Source organism: Anolis sagrei, chromosome 5 (genome assembly GCF_037176765.1).
Source record: "Anolis sagrei isolate rAnoSag1 chromosome 5, rAnoSag1.mat, whole genome shotgun sequence".
NCBI lineage: Eukaryota > Metazoa > Chordata > Lepidosauria > Squamata > Dactyloidae > Anolis > Anolis sagrei.
The window spans coordinates 179,653,174-179,672,474 of NC_090025.1; the positions used below are offsets into that span (position 1 = coordinate 179,653,174).

A 19,301-nucleotide genomic window follows, 5' to 3' on the forward strand; every position below is an offset into this window, starting at 1 on the left:
TCGGGGGGGGGGGCTGAGTCTGAGTGAAAGAGGGTCTACCCTAGCAAACCTTTTGTATCATTACCCCAATACCCCCATGCATATGGGATATATTGAGTATGGTGATCAGATCATGATATGAATAAACATAACAGTTTAAGTAATGCACCAGTAAGGCCTTTTCGCGAACCACCATGAGAATTTCGGGGGGGGGGGGTGGGCTGAAGCCCCCCGAGCCCCCCCCCCCCCAGCTACATGCCTGAGGGCCATATAATGATTATGATGGTCTACACACAATGTGAAGTGTGGAATGCTCCTGTTCAGGATTCCAGCTGCTCTTTTCCATTCCTGATCCTGGTATCCCCTCTCATTCCCATTTTCAACAGGTAATATTCTGTGGTAGCTGAGCATTCCCAATTGTTATTAGATGTTTTGGATGTTTAAACCTCATTGCAACATCTTGAATTCAGAAGTTGTATGTTTTCTATAAAATGTCGCATTCATTTATCTAATGATGTATTTTTCACTAGTGGAAATTTTCTATTCATCTTCAGCCCCAGATACAGTGCAATGCAGTAATTGGGAGGTTACTAATGTTTCAACTATTGTATCCAGGTTAATTATGTTTACGAAAGGTCATTGGTTTTTTGTTGTTTACAATAAAAAACATTAACAAAAAAGGAAGGGCCATTGGTGCCAGATTAATTGAAGCTGGTTCCAAGCACTTCCAAGTCACAACGTCTGTTTGACATCCACTGAAGAAGATTTATATGAGAATATTCACAGGTTGTTCATCTTCTTCTTCAGGGGAAGTTCTACCCCATATTAGGCAGTTTGCTTACCAAGTTCCTGGAGTTTCTAGCTTTTCAGTATTCAGTGTCATTGTATTGGCCTCACCCAGGCACTAGTCAGCATCTGCATAGCACCAGTTGATTTTAATAAGAAGTTGAGCTGAATATCATCAGCATATTTATAGTAGCTGAAACTACTGATGGTCTCACCTTACTGGACTTCATGCATCCAGATAGGTGAAAACCTGGGATGGGAGAAATAGCTGGTTCTGCTCAGCTAAATCTTACTGTAGCAGCCAGCAAAATCCCCATCCAGTGAGAAAACCAACAGCTCTGTGGAAGTAGACTCCAAATGCAAAGGTCCTCCTTCACTATTATTACTTGGCTGCAGGTACTATCTGTTATAGTAAGTTGTTCCTGGTAAGGTATCACACACCACTTCACCTACTTCACCTACCCCACTTGATAAAATAAGAGGAAACGATTACTGTTTAGATTGTCTCACCATTGAAAGAAATAACTATTTATGTCCTTGAGTACTGGGAGCTAAAAACAAGCTCACCTGACTTAGTTTTAATAATTCTGTCTCTCTTTTTTCCTGTGCTTGTTGTTCAAGATGCACCTGCAGAAGAGGAACCTTCTCCTTGTGCGCCTGTATTTGCACATGGCCGGCAATGTCAGAATGGTACTGACTGCAGACCAGGATGGGAGGGGCCAAAACATGGCATTACCAACTTTGACAACTTTGCCTTTGCCATGTTAACTGTGTTTCAGTGCATCACCATGGAGGGCTGGACAGATGTATTGTACTGGGTATGTATGTAAAATAAGGCAGTGGCAATAAGAGTACAGTACTATCTAATAATGCTTGAAAAAATTGGCTGCACTTTCCATGTTGCTATGCTGTTCACTAACTGAGCTATGCAAACAGCCCAATCGCATTGTGTGTGTGTGTGTGTGTGATGGTGGGGTTTTTCCAGTATTGGTCTTCTTTCCATATTCATTTATTGAGTGTGATATCTATGAGTAAACTGAATTATATCCAATATTTGTGCTGTGGTTTTATGGATCAGTTTATCAAGTGATATGGTATTCTTTTTGCATGCCAAGTACGAGTAGTTCAGACCACTCCAGATAAATAAAGTATCATAATTTTTTAACAACCAAAGAATTAAGTTTTCCTTCATCAACTATTATCAAAAACACTGGTCACTTTTTGATGAGGGTATCAATGTTCTTGATTTTTTTTCTGACATAGAAAGATAAATTTTACTTTGCCATAGGCAGACACTCAAATTACATTTTTAAAGTCTAAAAATATGATATATTAAATCTCTCTCCCTTAGAACTAGACCATGAAGTCTTTCTCAAAACTATGACCATAAATACAAGCCATGTATTTATGTTTGCAGAATTCTGGTCATCACAAGCTTCTCAGTTCGTTTTAGAGTAAACCTCTGCAAATGAATCATCTTGGTTTTCATTTTTGTACTCTACTAAAGTAAAAGAGGAATAGACTACCTGAGAAAGTGTGGTCTTTCCTTCTTTTAATGTTTTGAAATGAGGATTCCATAGCAATATATAAAAAATATCTGGCAAAGGATATGACTAGAGGGCCTCTGCAGCCTCTTCAAGTCGAGTGATTGATTCTGTGTGGGAAGTGGAGCTCCAGGTATTAAGTGGAACCTCTGTGGACAGAGGAAAGTAGTCCTATGCTGAAACACAGGTTGAAAAATATTTTGGAATCCACACTAGTCATCTAGTCCAACCCCATGCCATGCAGGAAATGATACAAAGTTTTTTAACCAGTGCATGAAACATATATGGAGGGAAACTGTGTCTTTTACTTAACTGTAACAAAATCAGAGATAAACAAGACGCAGTGGTTAAGATGACATGATTTTCACCAGTATAGTACTCAGAGCACCAAATTAAACTAAAAAATTATGTTATTTTTCAATATCCAAGTTCCATTTTTTTCTATGATTTAGGATGAGGTGCCATTTAAAAATGATGGTCATATCCGATAGAAGTAGTAATAATATAAATTATTACACCAGCGTAATAATGGATATAGCAGTACCCCCTTAATTCTAGCTAAACAAACTCTGACATAAATGAAAATGATATTAAAGTTTCCTCTTTGAATAGTTTCCAGAAAAGGGGGATTCCACTTTCGGATTTTCGGTGACTTTAAAGAGCATGCATTTGGGGACATGCTAATCATTAGTGTCCTATCCATAGGTATTGCTCTGTAAAGCAACAGCTTGGCTTGTTAAATGTTGGTACATCTGGGCTGGCCCTATTGTTGAGTGGACAGTAACAGCCCAGGAGAACCAAGCAGCAAGGCTGTAGAACTGATGTAGCAGATTTAGAAGTATTGACCTGTAAAACTCCCTTCCGTCTGCCAACATCTTTGAAATTGCACTCTTGAGCTTCCATGGAAAAGCTTGAAATGGAATTGCACAGTTGCCCTGGAAACTCTTGTCATGAACTTGAATTGGGGGAAGAAACCAGGCAACAGATATAATTTACTTTGCTGACATCCTTGACATGTTTTGTGAGGTTCTCTCATCCCTCTGCAGTCTGTTGAAGCCATTGAGGAAGATGTGATGAGAAACACAGTGATATGCCACAAAGTTGCAAAAATGTTATAAGCAAAAGCATCACCCCACAATTTTCACCAGCTGTGTTTGTGCTTTCTCACCCTTTATTTTTAAGAGTACACAGGCTTGAATTAGCATGGCCTTTTCCACCCAAGGAATAATCTGTTTTGCAGAATGCACTTCTCCGCATGCTTCCTGTACATATTTTTCCCTGAGAAAGAACTGGTGTGTTGTTTATGTTAATTTCCTTAAAAGAGGAAAATGAAAATGACAGCAGATTTTGGGAGGGTTGTAAAATATATCAAAAACTGGATTGAGGGAAAGAGTAAAAGGGCAATAATCTCTAGCCATTTTCAAGTCAACTGTCTGCCAAAAAAAAAAAAAACATCTTGGGTGGTCATGTTTTTGTACCAGTGAGAAGCCATAATGCCAAGACAATCTCTATTACTTCCAGAAACTATTTTAAAAATGTTGTTCATTTATATATGCTACTTTGCATTCATTTATTCAAATTTCTAAGTATTAATTGAAACTAAGCTTTTAAAATATTAAATCTGGACTATTCAATATTAACTAATAACCATACTACCAGATTTCTCATTTAGAGATAACTTGTATTACATGATCTGTAGAGAACTAGAAATTGATTGGTTATTGGTGATCCCAAAAGTTAAGACTCTGTTCTTGACATGAATGGGAGAGGCACAGGCTTCGCACAACCTTATTATGATCGCACAATCCAGATTATGTGGAAAACTTTTGACATTATATAGTTTGTGCTTGCCCTGCACTTTAGAATTATAACCAGATTTTCATTCAGTTTGGAGCTCTCTGTCCAGTGTCCTGCTTGGGAAGGTGCTTTTAACACTTCTATTTTTCTCTTTATCTTTCAATACGATTCTTCAGTATTTTGCTCTTTTTCCATTCTATTCTTAACTGTTGTGTTTTCCATTACCATTCCTCAGACAGTTGTTTCAAAGATTTATGAGCAGTTGTAGCCTTTTGAATAAATGTTCACATACATTGGGTAGAGAAAAAGAGGCCATGGCTCATCGGCACAGGAAAGAAATCATAGGTTTTTGCTTGTAAAAAATGTCATGCTGACTTCTCAGCATCTCCTACTACAAGAGATCAGAAATTTGTAAAGATTCATTATTAGATGCTGACTTATATACACTAACATTGATACTTTTCATATTATATAGTGTTGTTGCCTATGATTGATGGAAATACTTAAAAATGAGGACGGACATGGGTTAGACCATCCTCTACCCCACATCCAATTTATACTGTGGAATTCTGATGTAAATCCACAGACTGTTTCTGAGTATCAAGTTAAAAGCTGGTTTTAAATCTACGAAGACAACATATAGACTTTTAATGAGTGATTTTCTATAGTTCTGAAATAGTTGACTTGCCTTTTCTAAAGCCAGTTTAATCAACATACTCCACCTCAGACATCAGAAGAGCTTCAAGACCAAGAACAAGCCACGAGATTAAAGACAAAGATCCATCCAGAGGAAAAGTGTTCTTGCCATACATCAAGGGAACTACTGACCGCATAAGGAAGCTGATGAGGAAACACAACATACAAACTATCTACAGACCCACCAAGAAAATCCAACAAATGCTTCGTTCAGCAAAGGACAAGAGGGATCCTCTAGCTTCTGCAGGAGTCTACCATATACCATGCAGCTGTGGACAAGTCTACATAGGGACCACCAAACGCAGTGCCCAAACACGAATCAAGGAACAGGAAGGGCACTGCAGACTACTTCAATCAGAGAAGTCAACCATAGCAGAGCACCTGATGAACCAACCTGGAAACAGCATATTATTTGAGAACACAGAAATGCTGGATCACTCCAACAACCACCATGTCAGACTACACAGAGAAGCCATTGAAATCCACAAGCATGTGGACAATTTCAACAGAAAGGAAGAGACCATGAAAATGAACAAAATCTGGCTACCAGTATTAAAAAAAAAACTCTAAAATTAGAACAGCACAACAACAGAGAGGAAACAAACAAGGACATCTAATCACCTCTCAACAAAAGATTGCTCCAGGCACTGCCAGTCAATCAAATGCTAATCAAAGTGGTCAGTTGAAACATTCACACCTAGCTCCAGCAGACAAGAGTCCTTTATCTCACCCTGGTCATTCCACAGATATATAAACCCCTTCTTCCTAGTTCCAACAGGCCTCACTACCTCTGAGGATGCTTGCCATAGATGCAGGTGAAACGTCAGGAGAAATGCCTCTAGAACATGGCCATATAGCCCGAAAAAACCTACAACAACCCAGTGATTCTGGCCATGAAAGCCTTCGACAATACATGACTCCATGACTGTTTGGGAATGAAGGCTGACCAACCCAACCCTACTCCCAGCCACTTTCTTTTAATCTCACCCATATCATCTCTGGCTAGTATTATCAAGGCCTTCCTTTTTAGGAAACCTAGATTATTTTCACCTAAATATATAATCAAAACTTGAGGGGCTCATTTATCTATTTCTTTTAAATTCTGATACAGCGTATACATATAATAAAAAAGGAAACATATCTTCATTGGAATTGTGAGCTACTGCTTCCTGGGAGCAGTATTCTTCTTCACTGGCTGTGAACAATAAGACAAAGTGTAATTGAACCTGGAGTGTGTGTGTGTGGGAGGGGGGAGGTGTTGTTGGTTTAAAGTGGCAGGATATATAGTTTCCATGAGAGAGGAGCTCAGGAATGTCAATACAGCCTTTTAAAAATAAATTGAAAGATTACATTGCATTTCAACATTTGGCCAGAAACCAGAATAAACCTATGGAATCAGTTGCTGAATTATATACATTCAGCATGTATGCAAATTCAGTTGATTCAGTCCTAAATATGACTACCAACAGGATATAAACTTGGGAGTGCATTTCTAAAACAAATATGGGAAATATGTGACCAGCCAGATATTGTTGGAGAACAACTCCTAGCACCCCAAGCTAGTACAGTCAATGATGAGGAATGTTGGGAGGAATGGTGCCATTCAGTACCATCTAGAGGGCTCCATGATTCCCATTCTATGATTATTACTAAGGATATGTAAACATATGATGTTGTGTCATCACTTTGACACAATAAGAAATGTCATTGTGATGCAAACTTTTCATTGATTCACTTGTATATAACATACAATGCACAGTAATGGTCATCTTTTTATACTTTCCTTTTTGGTACCCAAGTCACTTTACGTGTCTATGAAGTGTCAGGTCCTAATAGCCTTGGATGATACAACTTTTGCTTTTGAATCTGCTATTCTCCTTTCAAAGTTCTGTTGATGCTTTGGTCAGTCCAATCTCATTTCCTGTAAAGCTTTATGAAACAGTACCAAGCTTGAATATCTTTGCCCCTAGAATAAAATGGGACAGTGATGCTTCTTTCTCTACTCATGAAAACAAAACAACAAAAAACAGAAGCAAAGGTTCAAAACAGGTTCTCCTTCAGGAATGTGCAGACTGAAGGCATTGCTTCATGTCATTTCTTGGTAATGGTGAACCTGGAGAAATACAAATCAATAAATAAAATTCAAATAATGAGTTATGTTGTTATTACGTTATATATATTATCATTCCCAATATAAATTCTTGGCATAATAAATTTGTCTCTGAAATCAATGAGAATTATGATAATATGTGCGATCACAGTTTGTTACCTAATCACACATAAATAGTGCTAGACAATTGCGGATAAATTATGAAATGGGCACAAAAAGTGCATTCAATAACATGTTTCAGTCATTATCTTCATATCTTTATCATGTTTCCATCAGGAGGGAATAAAAGTAGGTTAACTATGCGTAATATTGTAATGTAGATCACATTTCCTTAATCCATGTCTCTACAACTAAATCACCCCACTAGACAGTGATACTTTATTTAGGTTATATCATTCAACACATAAAAATAAGTGTTAAATCAATTTCAGTTACAAAAATACCATATTAATGTATTCAAAGCAGTTAAAATTAGGTGAATTAAAATATGTCAAATCATCTATCAATCCACAAGACTTATTTGCAAATCTGTCTGTCTTCTTTACTTAGTCGAATTCTTTCTGTCTCTGTCTTCTAACTATCCTCCATCTTTCCAGATGCAGGACGCTATGGGCTATGAGTTACCCTGGGTGTACTTTGTCAGTCTGGTCATCTTTGGATCCTTTTTCGTTCTAAATCTGGTTCTTGGTGTGTTGAGCGGGTAAGCTGTTGGTTTTGGTGTTCTTTTCCCCCCTCATGCTGTAGCATGGCAAGACTCCAAGGTTAGGGTACTTCCATATCACCAGAATTGCTTATTTATCACAAGCAAAGCCAAGGCGTGCATTAAATATCCAGTCAATATTATCTGCAAGTAGTTGCATTAGGGAATAATAACATTATAAAGGAGAAATGCATTTGCTAAGCTGACTAATTATTTCATTCCCCCTTGAGTTGGAATGGGTTTTTTCATAATTGACTAAACCAAATAAATGTACCAAATCAACACTGGTGACTAAAGTTCCCTTCAGCTGGAGTCTTGCAATGCTCAGGAACTGAAACTTCCTCACTAATTATTGTTCCACTCTTCTAGGTCAATGATGCCATAGGAAGGGAGTGGCCCTGGATCTATTTTGTTACTCTAATCATCATAGGGTCATTTTTTGTACTTAACTTGGTTCTCGGTGTACTTAGCGGGTAAGCAGTACCAGGAAAAATGTTTTAAATTGTTGTTTCTTTACATGGCCTTCTGATTTGCCATTTCCACTTTTTCTGGGATTGTATATATGGGTCCTTATACAAAATATTCCCAGTATCACTTCCTAATATTACCTAGAATTGCTAAACCCATTAGAGATGCAGCCATCAGTGAGATAAAGGGAAAGCATTCATGACATATGACATAATGGCATCAAACAGCCCACAAAATTGAGGGAGGAGTCTTTTCAAAGCCAGCAATACTAAGCCTAAGAAGATTTTTTTCCTTGAAGTTAAAATTGTAACTTCATTCCAGATATGATCTGTCACCTCTAGTAAGAAGGAATTGATATAGTGATGAGCTTAAGAAGTATAGGACATTGATTCCTTTCTGAGAACCTATCATGAGATGCAGTAATTTTGATTGTTGTTTGCTTCTCTGACATTACAGAGAGAGTTGCAATTTTGGGGCATTCAGCAGATTGCAAGAATAACTGGAGAATTTTATAATTTGACTCCTATGATTTCTGAATAGTGTTTGCTCAAATCAAACCATGTTACCTATAGGCTTTTGAAAGTCACCTTATTATTCTAATTTGGTGGTGCAGTTTTAGACCTTTTAAATGAAACAATAGTCAGGTCAAGAGAAAATATTAAATGCATATCAATATAATATCATGTTCCAAAATGACCATGATTAAAAAGAAATGGAAAATGTGAGCAAGTTGTAACCTACTCATATATTTCTTAGTGTATTCCTTCTAATCAAAAATCTTCCCCCAAGAAAGCTTGATTTAATCATGGAAGGAAAGGGTTAGAAATACTATATACAGCATTATATACTGTAGTCACTAATGTTGTATGAGAAGCCTGAAGCAGAAAGAAAGAATGCTTTGAAAATGATACGTCTCTCAAGTTTACATTTTTTCCAGTTGTGAATTGCTTACTGGTTGTATTTGAAACCCTATCAATATATATCAGACTTGCTCCAAAAAATAGTCCATGTGAATGAAAATGGGGAAAAAATCCACAGTCAACAAATCTATTTATCACTTGATAAAACTGTACCATAAATAGTAGGTAGTCATTGTAACATTGTGTTGAAATGAACTTGCAGGCATTTCAAAAAGATGTTACCATGTGGGAATCATTTGAAGGTAACATGACTGCATGTTAGTATGTTAGCACTACCTATGGGATTTTTTTCCCCTACAGTTCATTAGATATATCCAGGGGGCTGGAATATGGGAGAAATGCTTATTCTTGGCCTTGGAGGATTACTGTCTGTCAGAATACATAACACTAAGTTAGGTGGACCAATGGTTTGATTAGTTAGGTAAATTTATTTCACCTGGCTTTAAGTAGACATTATCCTTTATGGCTTGTTCAGGCTATTTTGATTAAAAAATATTGCTAGATTTTCTATTATTATCTAACAACATGCATATAATTTATTTCATTTCTTCTAATTGATACTTTGGAAGCAATACATGCCCAGCAGCTATGATTATCTAGATAGCTTTCAAGCAATTGTTCTGTTGTTTGTTGGCTCCTCTGATACAACAGTGCGAACAATGTTTAGTCAAACTGTTATGCACATTAATGTTTATGCAGACTTTAGAAGGAGAAACATATTGTTACCTTACCCAAATCCACTGAGTGGATTTTTAACTATCTATTTTAATACATATTTTGCTATAAGGCTTTGGTTTTTAATACAATTTTTCACCACATATCTGTGATGCAGCCATCTAACTTACAACAAAGCTCTCTGCTATCACTGATTTACAGAGCTACTTTTGATCCTGAGAGTTAAGTGGAGTCTCTTGCAATCCTCTCCTTTAAAGTTTTTATTATTGCAGTCCTAAAAGAGGATGGAGCAAAAAAATAGAAAAGTGACAAATGAGAGAGATACTTTGGCACATACAGTAGCTCTGACTGTTTGCCTTCAGCAGAGAAGAAAACACCTCGCCTTATATTCCATCACTTGTGTTCAATCAAGAACTATTGGAGTAGTTATTTCTCATAAAATATTTAATAAACAATTAAGTACAAATAAAGTTAATAATAAATAAATAAATAAGTGAAACTCAGGTACCACACAGAGAACTGCAACTGCAACTGATATCAGTGTATCTGAAATATAGAACCACATTATAACAACAATATGGTTTGAATTTAATGTGGGTGGTTGAATTGTATTTCCATACAATTTATATTGATTGTCTTCTCTCTCCCTCCCTCCCTCTCCTTTTCTCATCTTTTTATTCCCTCCTTCTTCTCAGGGAGTTTTCTAAAGAAAGAGAGAAAGCAAAAGCTCGGGGTGACTTCCAAAAGTTGAGAGAGAAACAGCAGCTAGAGGAGGACTTGAAGGGATATCTGGACTGGATAACTCAAGCAGAAGACATTGATCCAGAAAACGAAGATGAAGGCATGGATGAGGAGAAGCCCAGAAACAGTGAGCAACTTTCCCATTCACTTTAGATTGCTAGCTGGGATAGGTTTTCAAGATGAATTGTACATATTATTCACACATACACACAGGAACTAAAATGATGATATAATACCTTGCCTTTCAACTGTGCAATCAATACTTATTTATTTAGAGATGAGGGAGGAAAGATGACAAAACTAATATTAACTCTGGAAGGTTTTGTATTCCTCTGACATAATTTACGTTCTAACATAAGAAGGGGGAGGGGGTGAACTATAATTTTTCTTAAAGGAAATTGTGAGTGCTATCTTTAATGCCTCGTGCTTACATGAAAAACATTGCATTTAACTTAAACCTACTTTTTATGAAAAATATTGATGAAAATGAAAAAAGGAGAGTACTGATTTTTTCACTCTCACTGAAGGATTTTTCACTTATGTAGCTTTTCGAAAGTGTCTTGGTTTATTGCTTTATTGCTGTATTTGGGGATGAGGAAAACTGAGTATTATTTAGAATTCGTACATAGTGACAGGGGTCGTATGGATGCTACTAGGGTTTTCTCCTTCAGTCTATGAGATTGGAAGTGCCTTTTATATTGTTTTGATTAGAATCTGTTTGCTTTCTACAAATCTTCTATCTCATAGCTTAGATATCATTGATATTTAAAACTAATTCTGAAATTGGGGCAGCATCAGTGCTTTTGTTGTTTTATCTGTACACTGTTAGTGTCACAGTTATGCTACTTTTTATATATGGGTATATCATTCCCTTTATAAAAACACATCTTAAAGATTCAAAGAAACAGGTGATGAAAAATGGTGATGGCTTCTGTAGCTTTAACTGATGCATAGAAGAGGAAGTTTCAGCAAGTACTGCTTGTTACTAGATTGCATGTCATAGTGAAAGTTATTTTTCTATAAAGCTACAAAGCTATCATGTCCTGTTTCAACCTGGAAACCCTAGTTGATACCCTCCATCAACTAGGGTTATCCTATTCAGTCTCCATCACTAGCATCTGGGGAATAAAGTTCCAGCTTCAGGTAGCATCACCCTCCTATGTACGACCCACTGTTGAATAGCTAATAGCAATATTCTTCCTGGTAGACTGCTAATGCAATTGTGCGCATAACTGAATTCGCAAAAAGAAACAAAAACCCTATAATGCTTTACCATCCCCTCTCAATTACATGGCTTGGCTGGAAAATGACAGAAATTGAAAACTACAGCAGTAACAATGTCTGCATACATCAGTTCCAAAATTAGTTATAGAAATAATTGATCAAAATTGAGAAGTTTAGGGTTACATAGAACATAGGAGAGGAATCTGTATCTCTTTAACAGACTTCAACTAGCTTTTTATTTTACAAAATTCAGAGTACTTAATTCTAATATTGTAGGACATTGAATAGATGTTCCTGTTGATTAAACCCGGATTACTTAAACAAGTGACTCATGTGCATAGAGGAAAAGATAAAGCTGGCAAGATTGTTAGATCATTTGTCTTTGGAAATGACACACTCCTCACTTAAATATTCCTCTGTTGTATGGTTTCATACATTGTGTAATGTACTACTGAGCACAGCCATGCTTGTAATAATTTATCTTTCTTAATGATAATTTTGTTTGTTTACAGAATAAAATTGTATACCTTACATATAAAATACATTATGCATTCACTTCCAGAATGTTACTCAAATTCTGCAATGTTTTGTTATACAAGGAGGTTACCATATATATTGGGAATATATTATGGTAACAGGAAATATATTGGATGGCAGTGTTTGTGACTGTTCGGGACAGGCACACCATCAGATTATATATCCAATTATGTAGCTCTGTCATAGCAAGTGAGAATTGACCCTCATTTCTTGTAAATTATCTGAGAGCAGCCAATAAAATTAGTGGTTTTGGCAGTCATTTTACGTGTAAACATCATTGTGTTTGTGATACTGAAGATTCAGACTTCAGGTTTCATGATACATGAACGTAATTGCAAAAATGATTTCTGCTCCTATTTACAAATAATTGTTCAGTACAGCATTTTTGTTTTTAAAAAATCCCATCAAACCAATTGTTGGTGCAGTTTCCATTAACAGATATCCTTCTGAAGAACAGCTGCATCATGAGGTATTTGTTTTCTCTCACTTAAATGCTCTTAATTCCATGATCAGATTGGAACAGAAAGCCAGGAATTGATGTATTTAATAATGTATGCCAAAAAGAATGTATTGCTGATAGACAAAACCACATCAGAAACCGCAACAGAAACTATCAGGGAGCTAATGAACAGATATGGAGTATTAGCTATATAATTAGCGACTGGAACATAAGAACCTGGCTATGTTGATTCAGCCAACAGAAACTGATTAAGAAATTTCATGAAGGACAAAGTAGGATGATTAGTCTTACAAATATAAGCAGTGCAGGTAAGGATCTTTAAATGGGCACAAGTACTCTAGATGTCCCCATCTCATCTATTATGTTTGTTAATAATCATACCAAATCAAATGATACCAAATCAAATATAAATAAATCAAACACAATACTGGAACCAAGTCATACTTACTACCCAGCCGGTTGAAAACATGAATTTTAAACTCATCTCCTGTGTTTTGTTCTCTGTCCTGTGTGATTAATGTGCATTTTATAGAAATGCTTTGATATGTATCTTTTATGGAACTGCATTTTAATATGTGTGTTTTTAGAATTTTTATAGTATTTGTGTGGTTTTGACTGTGTTGTGACCCGCTTCAAGCCATATGGAGAGGTGTGTAAAAATAAAATTATTATTATTATTATTATTATTACACTTGACATTGCCAATGTGGCTGTGCTAGTTTGGAAACATACAATTTGCACTTAGGATCAAATAGCAACAGTGTTTAGAGCAGCTAACATTCCAGGAATGGACTTTACATGCAATGTTTTGTGATAGAAAACTCATCTTACTGCACCTAACATCTCTGGAAGATATGCAAAATATTTTGGGCTGAGTGAGGATATTTTTGTGAACCTAAATGCTTCGTTCACTCCCATCTCTATATTTAATGCTTCCCTATGTCCCAATCCAACATCCCATACTTTACACATACACACAATATGCTAGAAGTTAGGTGGCCATATTTTTTCTTTACAACAATAATGTGAGGTAAATTGGCCTGAAAAAGAGACCAATGTGACATAAACCATTTCACATCTGAGTGGGGATTTGAATTAGAATCCTTTCAGCCCTGATCCAGCACTTCATTGTGTTAAATGCAGGGAAGGGAACATTTTCACATGCAGTCAGGGTTCTGTCCTTTAATTCTGTTGAATATTCAGCCACTACTCCTAACTTAAATACTGCTGGCCCTGCTGAAATAATTACTCAGTATATGAGGTAGCAGCAGAAGGAAATCCATGGCTGGATATAGTGCATCCGCCAAAACCCTATCCCTTTCTCCCCCACTATTTGTTGCATTCTTGAAAAACATTTTAAGATGAAAATGGATATGAAGGAAATATTTCTGGCTCAAAATTGTAAAGTGGCACTGTAATGGGACTAAAATCTAGAATTTGTTAAGAGTCAGGGTTTCATATATCGGAGCTGGAAAAAATGATAGAAAGCTAGGTAACTGATATCATAATTAAGTAGAAGTAGCTAAAATAGTTTGTGAAGTGATGACTGCTACATGGTGTTGTGTGAGTTAGTGGAGTCTGTATCACATAAGGAATCCTGTATAGGACCAGTTTAACACGTGTTTGAGGGCTTGGGAGAGTCACCCTTTTAGCTTTTTTTCTCCTTCCCTTCCTTTTTTTCAAATACTTCTAAAAATTATTATTATTAATCCCAACAAACAAAAAGAAAATATTTGAGTCACCTTTGCGTTAGAGAAAGGTGGGATAGAAATATCGTAAATAAATAAATATAGAAAAAACGGAGTAGTTAAAATTTTCACATTAAAATTGTGTTTAGAATCATTATAATTGGGTGGCAGAGAGTGTTTGAAGATTGGCACATTCATAGGGATACCGAGATGCTTGTTTCCAAAACTATTGTCCTTCCAATTCTGTTGTATGCCAGCAAAATACGAACGAACTACAAATGTCACTCTTGACTTCAGGGAAGATTCCATTAAAGTTGCCCAAATGCCTGATTATCATTCCTCGTCAGCTCGAGAACAGAAAACAGAATGTTGGTGAACAGCAAAAGTGATTTAAAGATGGGCTTAATGCTAACCGTAAAAAATGTGGCATAAACAAAGAGAACTGAGAAGTCCTGAACCTCGAGAGTTCTAACTGGAGGTCAGGTGTTATCAACAGTACTATTGCTTTTGAAGAGGCATGAATAGGGAGAAACATCCCAAGAGGAAGGTGTGTCAAGCAAACCCTTGTCGAGACTGCCTTCCATCTGGAAATCTATGTCGTCATTGTGAAAGACCATATTTACGGACCCAGCACCAAGACTCTACCTTTGAAAGACAATCATACCTAGCCACAAATGATCGCCTATGATGATAGGATGGGGGATATTTTGCTTAGCAGCAGTACCTGTAAAAAAGGGTTTTGCATTATTGTTAATTGTAACTTGAAGATGATTCAGCAATGTGATGCTTCAGGAAATAATAATGTAGCCTTCATTAATAGAACCAGCATTTCCAATACAAAAGAATTAATAGTCCCACTGTATTCTGTGCTGGTCAGGCATTGTCAACATTTTTGTTTTTTTCAGTGAAGATTTTAAGTTTAAAGACATTGCTCTGCTTTGCTAAGAATTTGTCCAGATGAAACAGATCTAGTGATGAAAATATCTGAAGAGTCTAAATGAGAATAGAAGATGTTTAAAGTTAGAAATTATTTTACTTTGACAGCTGTGTGAGGAAACCTTGCATAACACCTGCCCACACAAGGCCTAATTCAAGGTAATATTATCAATTCGTCACTTATATGAATGCTTCAAAAAGTATTCACAAATTACAAAAAGCAACCACTGCAACCCCATTAAATAGGTCTATTTTTAAAATTAATTTGGTGTGTTTTATCCCTTTAGTAACTGTTTCAAGATATGGAAGAGCTAAAAGGATGTAAATAAAAGGCTCACTGCATATACTGCAAAAGTCTAGAACATTTTGTTAAAAAATCAACCCCAAAAAAACTAAGTTGACTTATTTACAGATCAATTTAAGTAGAGTACCTTAAAAAATAGACTGTCCCCTTCTCTAAGTAGGGTGATGTATGGTGAGAGTTTACTCTCTCTGCCATGGGACCACTGTGGGGAGCTGTGTTCAAATTACAAATATATTTAGAAGACTGTATGAGCCTCCGGTGGCGCAGTGGGTTAAACCGCTGAACTGCTAAACTTGTTGAACAAAAGGTTGCAGGTTTGAATCCTGGAAACCCCAGCTTCTGTCAGCCTAGCAGTTCGAAAACATGCAAATGTGAGTAGATCAATAAGTACTGCTCTGACGGGAAGGTAACAGCGCTCCATGCAGTCATGCCGGCCACATGAACTTGGAGGTGTCTATGGACAACGCCGGCTCTTCGGCTTAGAAATGGAGATGAGCACCAACCCCCTTAGTTGGACACGACTGGACTTAATGTCAGGGGAAAACTTTTACCTTTACCTTTACCTAGTGGTTGGTAGTTTAGAATATTGATATTTTATTCTGATTTCAGATTGGAGCAGGAAGCCTACATAACAGTTTCGATTCACTGAAATTATAAAAATTTCTGGTAACCTAGTTTAGGCCAGTGAGTACATTCAACACAATATAATGATAATGCTTTTCATAGGTAGTACTATTTCTGCCTTCAACCTGGTTTGGACCAGTTAATACATTCAATACCAGACCTTGGTAATGCTTTTTCTTGGTAGTACTATTTCAGCCTTTTAAGACACTGAATGTCTGAATACAATTTCAACCAAAAATAAAACCCCTTCACTCCGCACATACAAAATGTGCAAGTTAAAAATTCAGTTTGACTTGGGTATTTTTCTGTGTTCAGCGATTTCGCTTTGTTTTGTCTTTAGAGGGGAAAATACTTCAGTTTCATTCAGAACAGTCCAGGAACAGTTTTAGCACTTTTTAGACTGACTAGTTTTGATTCTGTAGAAAACATAATTTGCATAGCACACATCCGCTCACTTTTTTTCCCTCCCACTCCTTCCTTTTTTGTATTTCTTTTTTCTCCCCTTCATTTTCCTTCCTCCTTTGTATGATACAAAAGGCTAACAGGCTACATTTTTGTTGGTGACTTCTTCATGGTCTCTGTGACTCACATAAGTGAGTACTTTGCTCCTAAAGAGTGCATCTTTCGGAATGTCATGCGCCTCCTATCTAGACCCACAGTTACATTTCCACCACTGTTCAGAAATTTACTGGTTGGTTTTTTAAACTGTGTTTCTGGACTTGCATTTTGAATTGTGATTCAGCTAGATAAGTGTCATTCTGGTTATTGACTTTCCTGTGATTTTTGGATTGGGAGTTTTGCTTGGACTGTATGTTGCATGGTTGTTTGACTCAGATTATTCATTTGTCTATGGTAGAAGTTTCTTTTTTCAATGTTATTATTTATTTATTTCTATCCTGTTTTCTCCCAGAGCAGGATTCAATGCAGCTTCTTCTGGATCTTTTAAGGAATACACAGTGTGTGGGGCTAAGGTCTCTGAGAGGGATGGCCATTCTTGGTATTTATGGTATCTAGATGAAGGCGTTTGTATTGATTGAGATGAAATCTGATGAAACACGTCCTTTCTGATGAGGATGATGGCAAAGTGAATTATTATTTAAGGAGGTTCTTGGCAACTGAAAATAAAAACTTAGTTCTGTTTTATAGATTTGGAAAGTAATATATATTTTGCAGCTGAAAGCTATCAGGCATGCTTGCTTTGATGTATGTTCTTTTATATATAAGGAGGAGGAGGAACAGTAACACCATTATCATCTTCCTAGGATCTGGAAATAGCATTTCACTGCATGGCATGGAGACATGTGCTCAGAATCTTGTAGTGGCCTGCTGTCTGTAAATGAGGCACCAAAAGTTGTGCACAAGTTGTAAAACAAAACAAGTTAGATAAAATCAAAGAGAGGGCCATGTTCCAAAGAATCTATGTAAAAGTGACAAAATTACCTCAAAAGATTTTGCCTGGCACGTCAGAGAGTAGAGCTGGTTTACACTTACCAGGTTTTTGTTGATGTGAAAAGATGTTCTAATGTTGCGATACATTCATATTGCTGGCTCTAAATCAGTGGTTCTCAACCTGTGGTTCCCCAGATGTTTTGGCCTACAACTCCCAGAAATCCCAGCCAGTTTACCAGCTATTAGGATTTCTGGGAGTTGAAGGCCAAAACATCTGGGGACTCACAGGTTGAGAATCACTGCTCTAAATCTATCTAGTTGTAGTAAAATTGTGGGCTAGTAGACACTTGGGAATCATTGGAACTATTCTGAGCTCATTGCAGGTGGAATGGAGTGCAAGTGCACAAATAAAAAATTAATTTAGATTATATGATTGAATATAATCCAATTAATTCTACATACATTTTAGAGATAAAATGTGAAGATCCCACTTAATTTTATTCAAAAATTACAGAGATATAGTGTGCATTATATTTGTCATAGACAGGAGATTAGGATTGGAAATTCAGTTGAATATCTTTGATAGCTAAATGGCATGTTATATGGAAAATAACAATACATTGATTTATGGGAATGCAACTTTCACCAACTTTTAAAGGAATTTTCACTCATTTGTTAGTGACCACTAGCATATTTTTACATATGGAATACTGTACAATATTGAATAATGGCATGACTTTCTCGGGAACCTGATTCTTTTTTAACTTTCCACCACCTGGAGAGCTATTTGAACACATTTTTCAGACATGATAAGATTCCTAACATGAACTGAAACATTGGTACCATATTTGTGCCAAGAAAGAAGATGCTCTGATTTCTCACTACCACTGTGAGAGAGACAAGCACAACAGGAAAGCAAATACCTTTGTGGGAAAGGCATGATATTTTAGGACTACTATGATGTTAAATGCTGTGTCCAAGGGAGAAAATAATACCAAGCTTTCTTTCTTCCTCTCTTGAACATAATGGACTGCTATGAGCTTCTTCTCATTCTTTGTGAACAGAAGAGTCAACGTATGAATGTTACAGTTGCCCACTGTTTAGTCTATTTCCAAGCTACATTATGTACTAGACCAGGTCCAGAAAATATCATGTATGATATTTTTGTAGTAATGTTTGTAACTGCACAATTAAAAATTGTAAGGTGTTTGCTATTGATGATGTCACAGGATCATGTGCAAGACAGGAACATCCCTCAGTTAATTCATGAGTTATAGTAAAGGGTTTCTTCTCTCTGATTTTTTTTTATTTTCTGAAAATGATATATTGGGTGCCAGTTGAGCATTAAAATGCAAACCTGACAAAATATGTTTATCAAGAGTTCCTGTTTGCTTATTTATACATTTGTATTCAACCCTCTAAAAATTGCTTCAGGCATTTCACAATATAGACACATAAAGAATTTTTAAAAATCCAAACATGACTTTTAAAATGAAACAGCACAGCAGCAGAGACTCAACAAAATATCTTCCTGAACAGTTATCTTTAGCCCGTTCCACACAGCTGAATAAAATCCTACATTTTTTGTTTTGAAATGGAATATATGGTAGTCTGGGTTCAGATAACCCAGTTCAAAGTAGATATTGCGGAATTTTTAGCCTTGATATTCTGGGTTATATAGCTGTGTGGAAGGTCCCTAGACGGACTTGTAGGCACACTGGAT

The 19,301-nt window shown here is 36.5% G+C and overlaps 1 protein-coding gene across 15 annotated transcripts in view; it reads left to right on the forward strand.

Annotated features, from left to right (window-relative positions):
- CACNA1C (calcium voltage-gated channel subunit alpha1 C) overlaps nt 1-19,301 on the forward strand; it is a 527,762-nt gene that overhangs the window by 373,135 nt on the left and 135,326 nt on the right. For 14 of the 15 annotated variants that reach the window (XM_067469287.1, XM_067469279.1, XM_067469283.1 and 11 more), the window contains 3 exons: nt 1,387-1,583; nt 7,509-7,612; nt 10,371-10,543. In XM_067469287.1, coding sequence (XP_067325388.1) covers nt 1,387-1,583; nt 7,509-7,612; nt 10,371-10,543 — 474 coding nt within the window. Of the gene's footprint in view, nt 1-1,386; nt 1,584-7,508; nt 7,613-7,981; nt 8,086-10,370; nt 10,544-19,301 lie in introns of all 15 variants that reach the window. The other variant, XM_060776701.2, reaches the window with a different exon arrangement.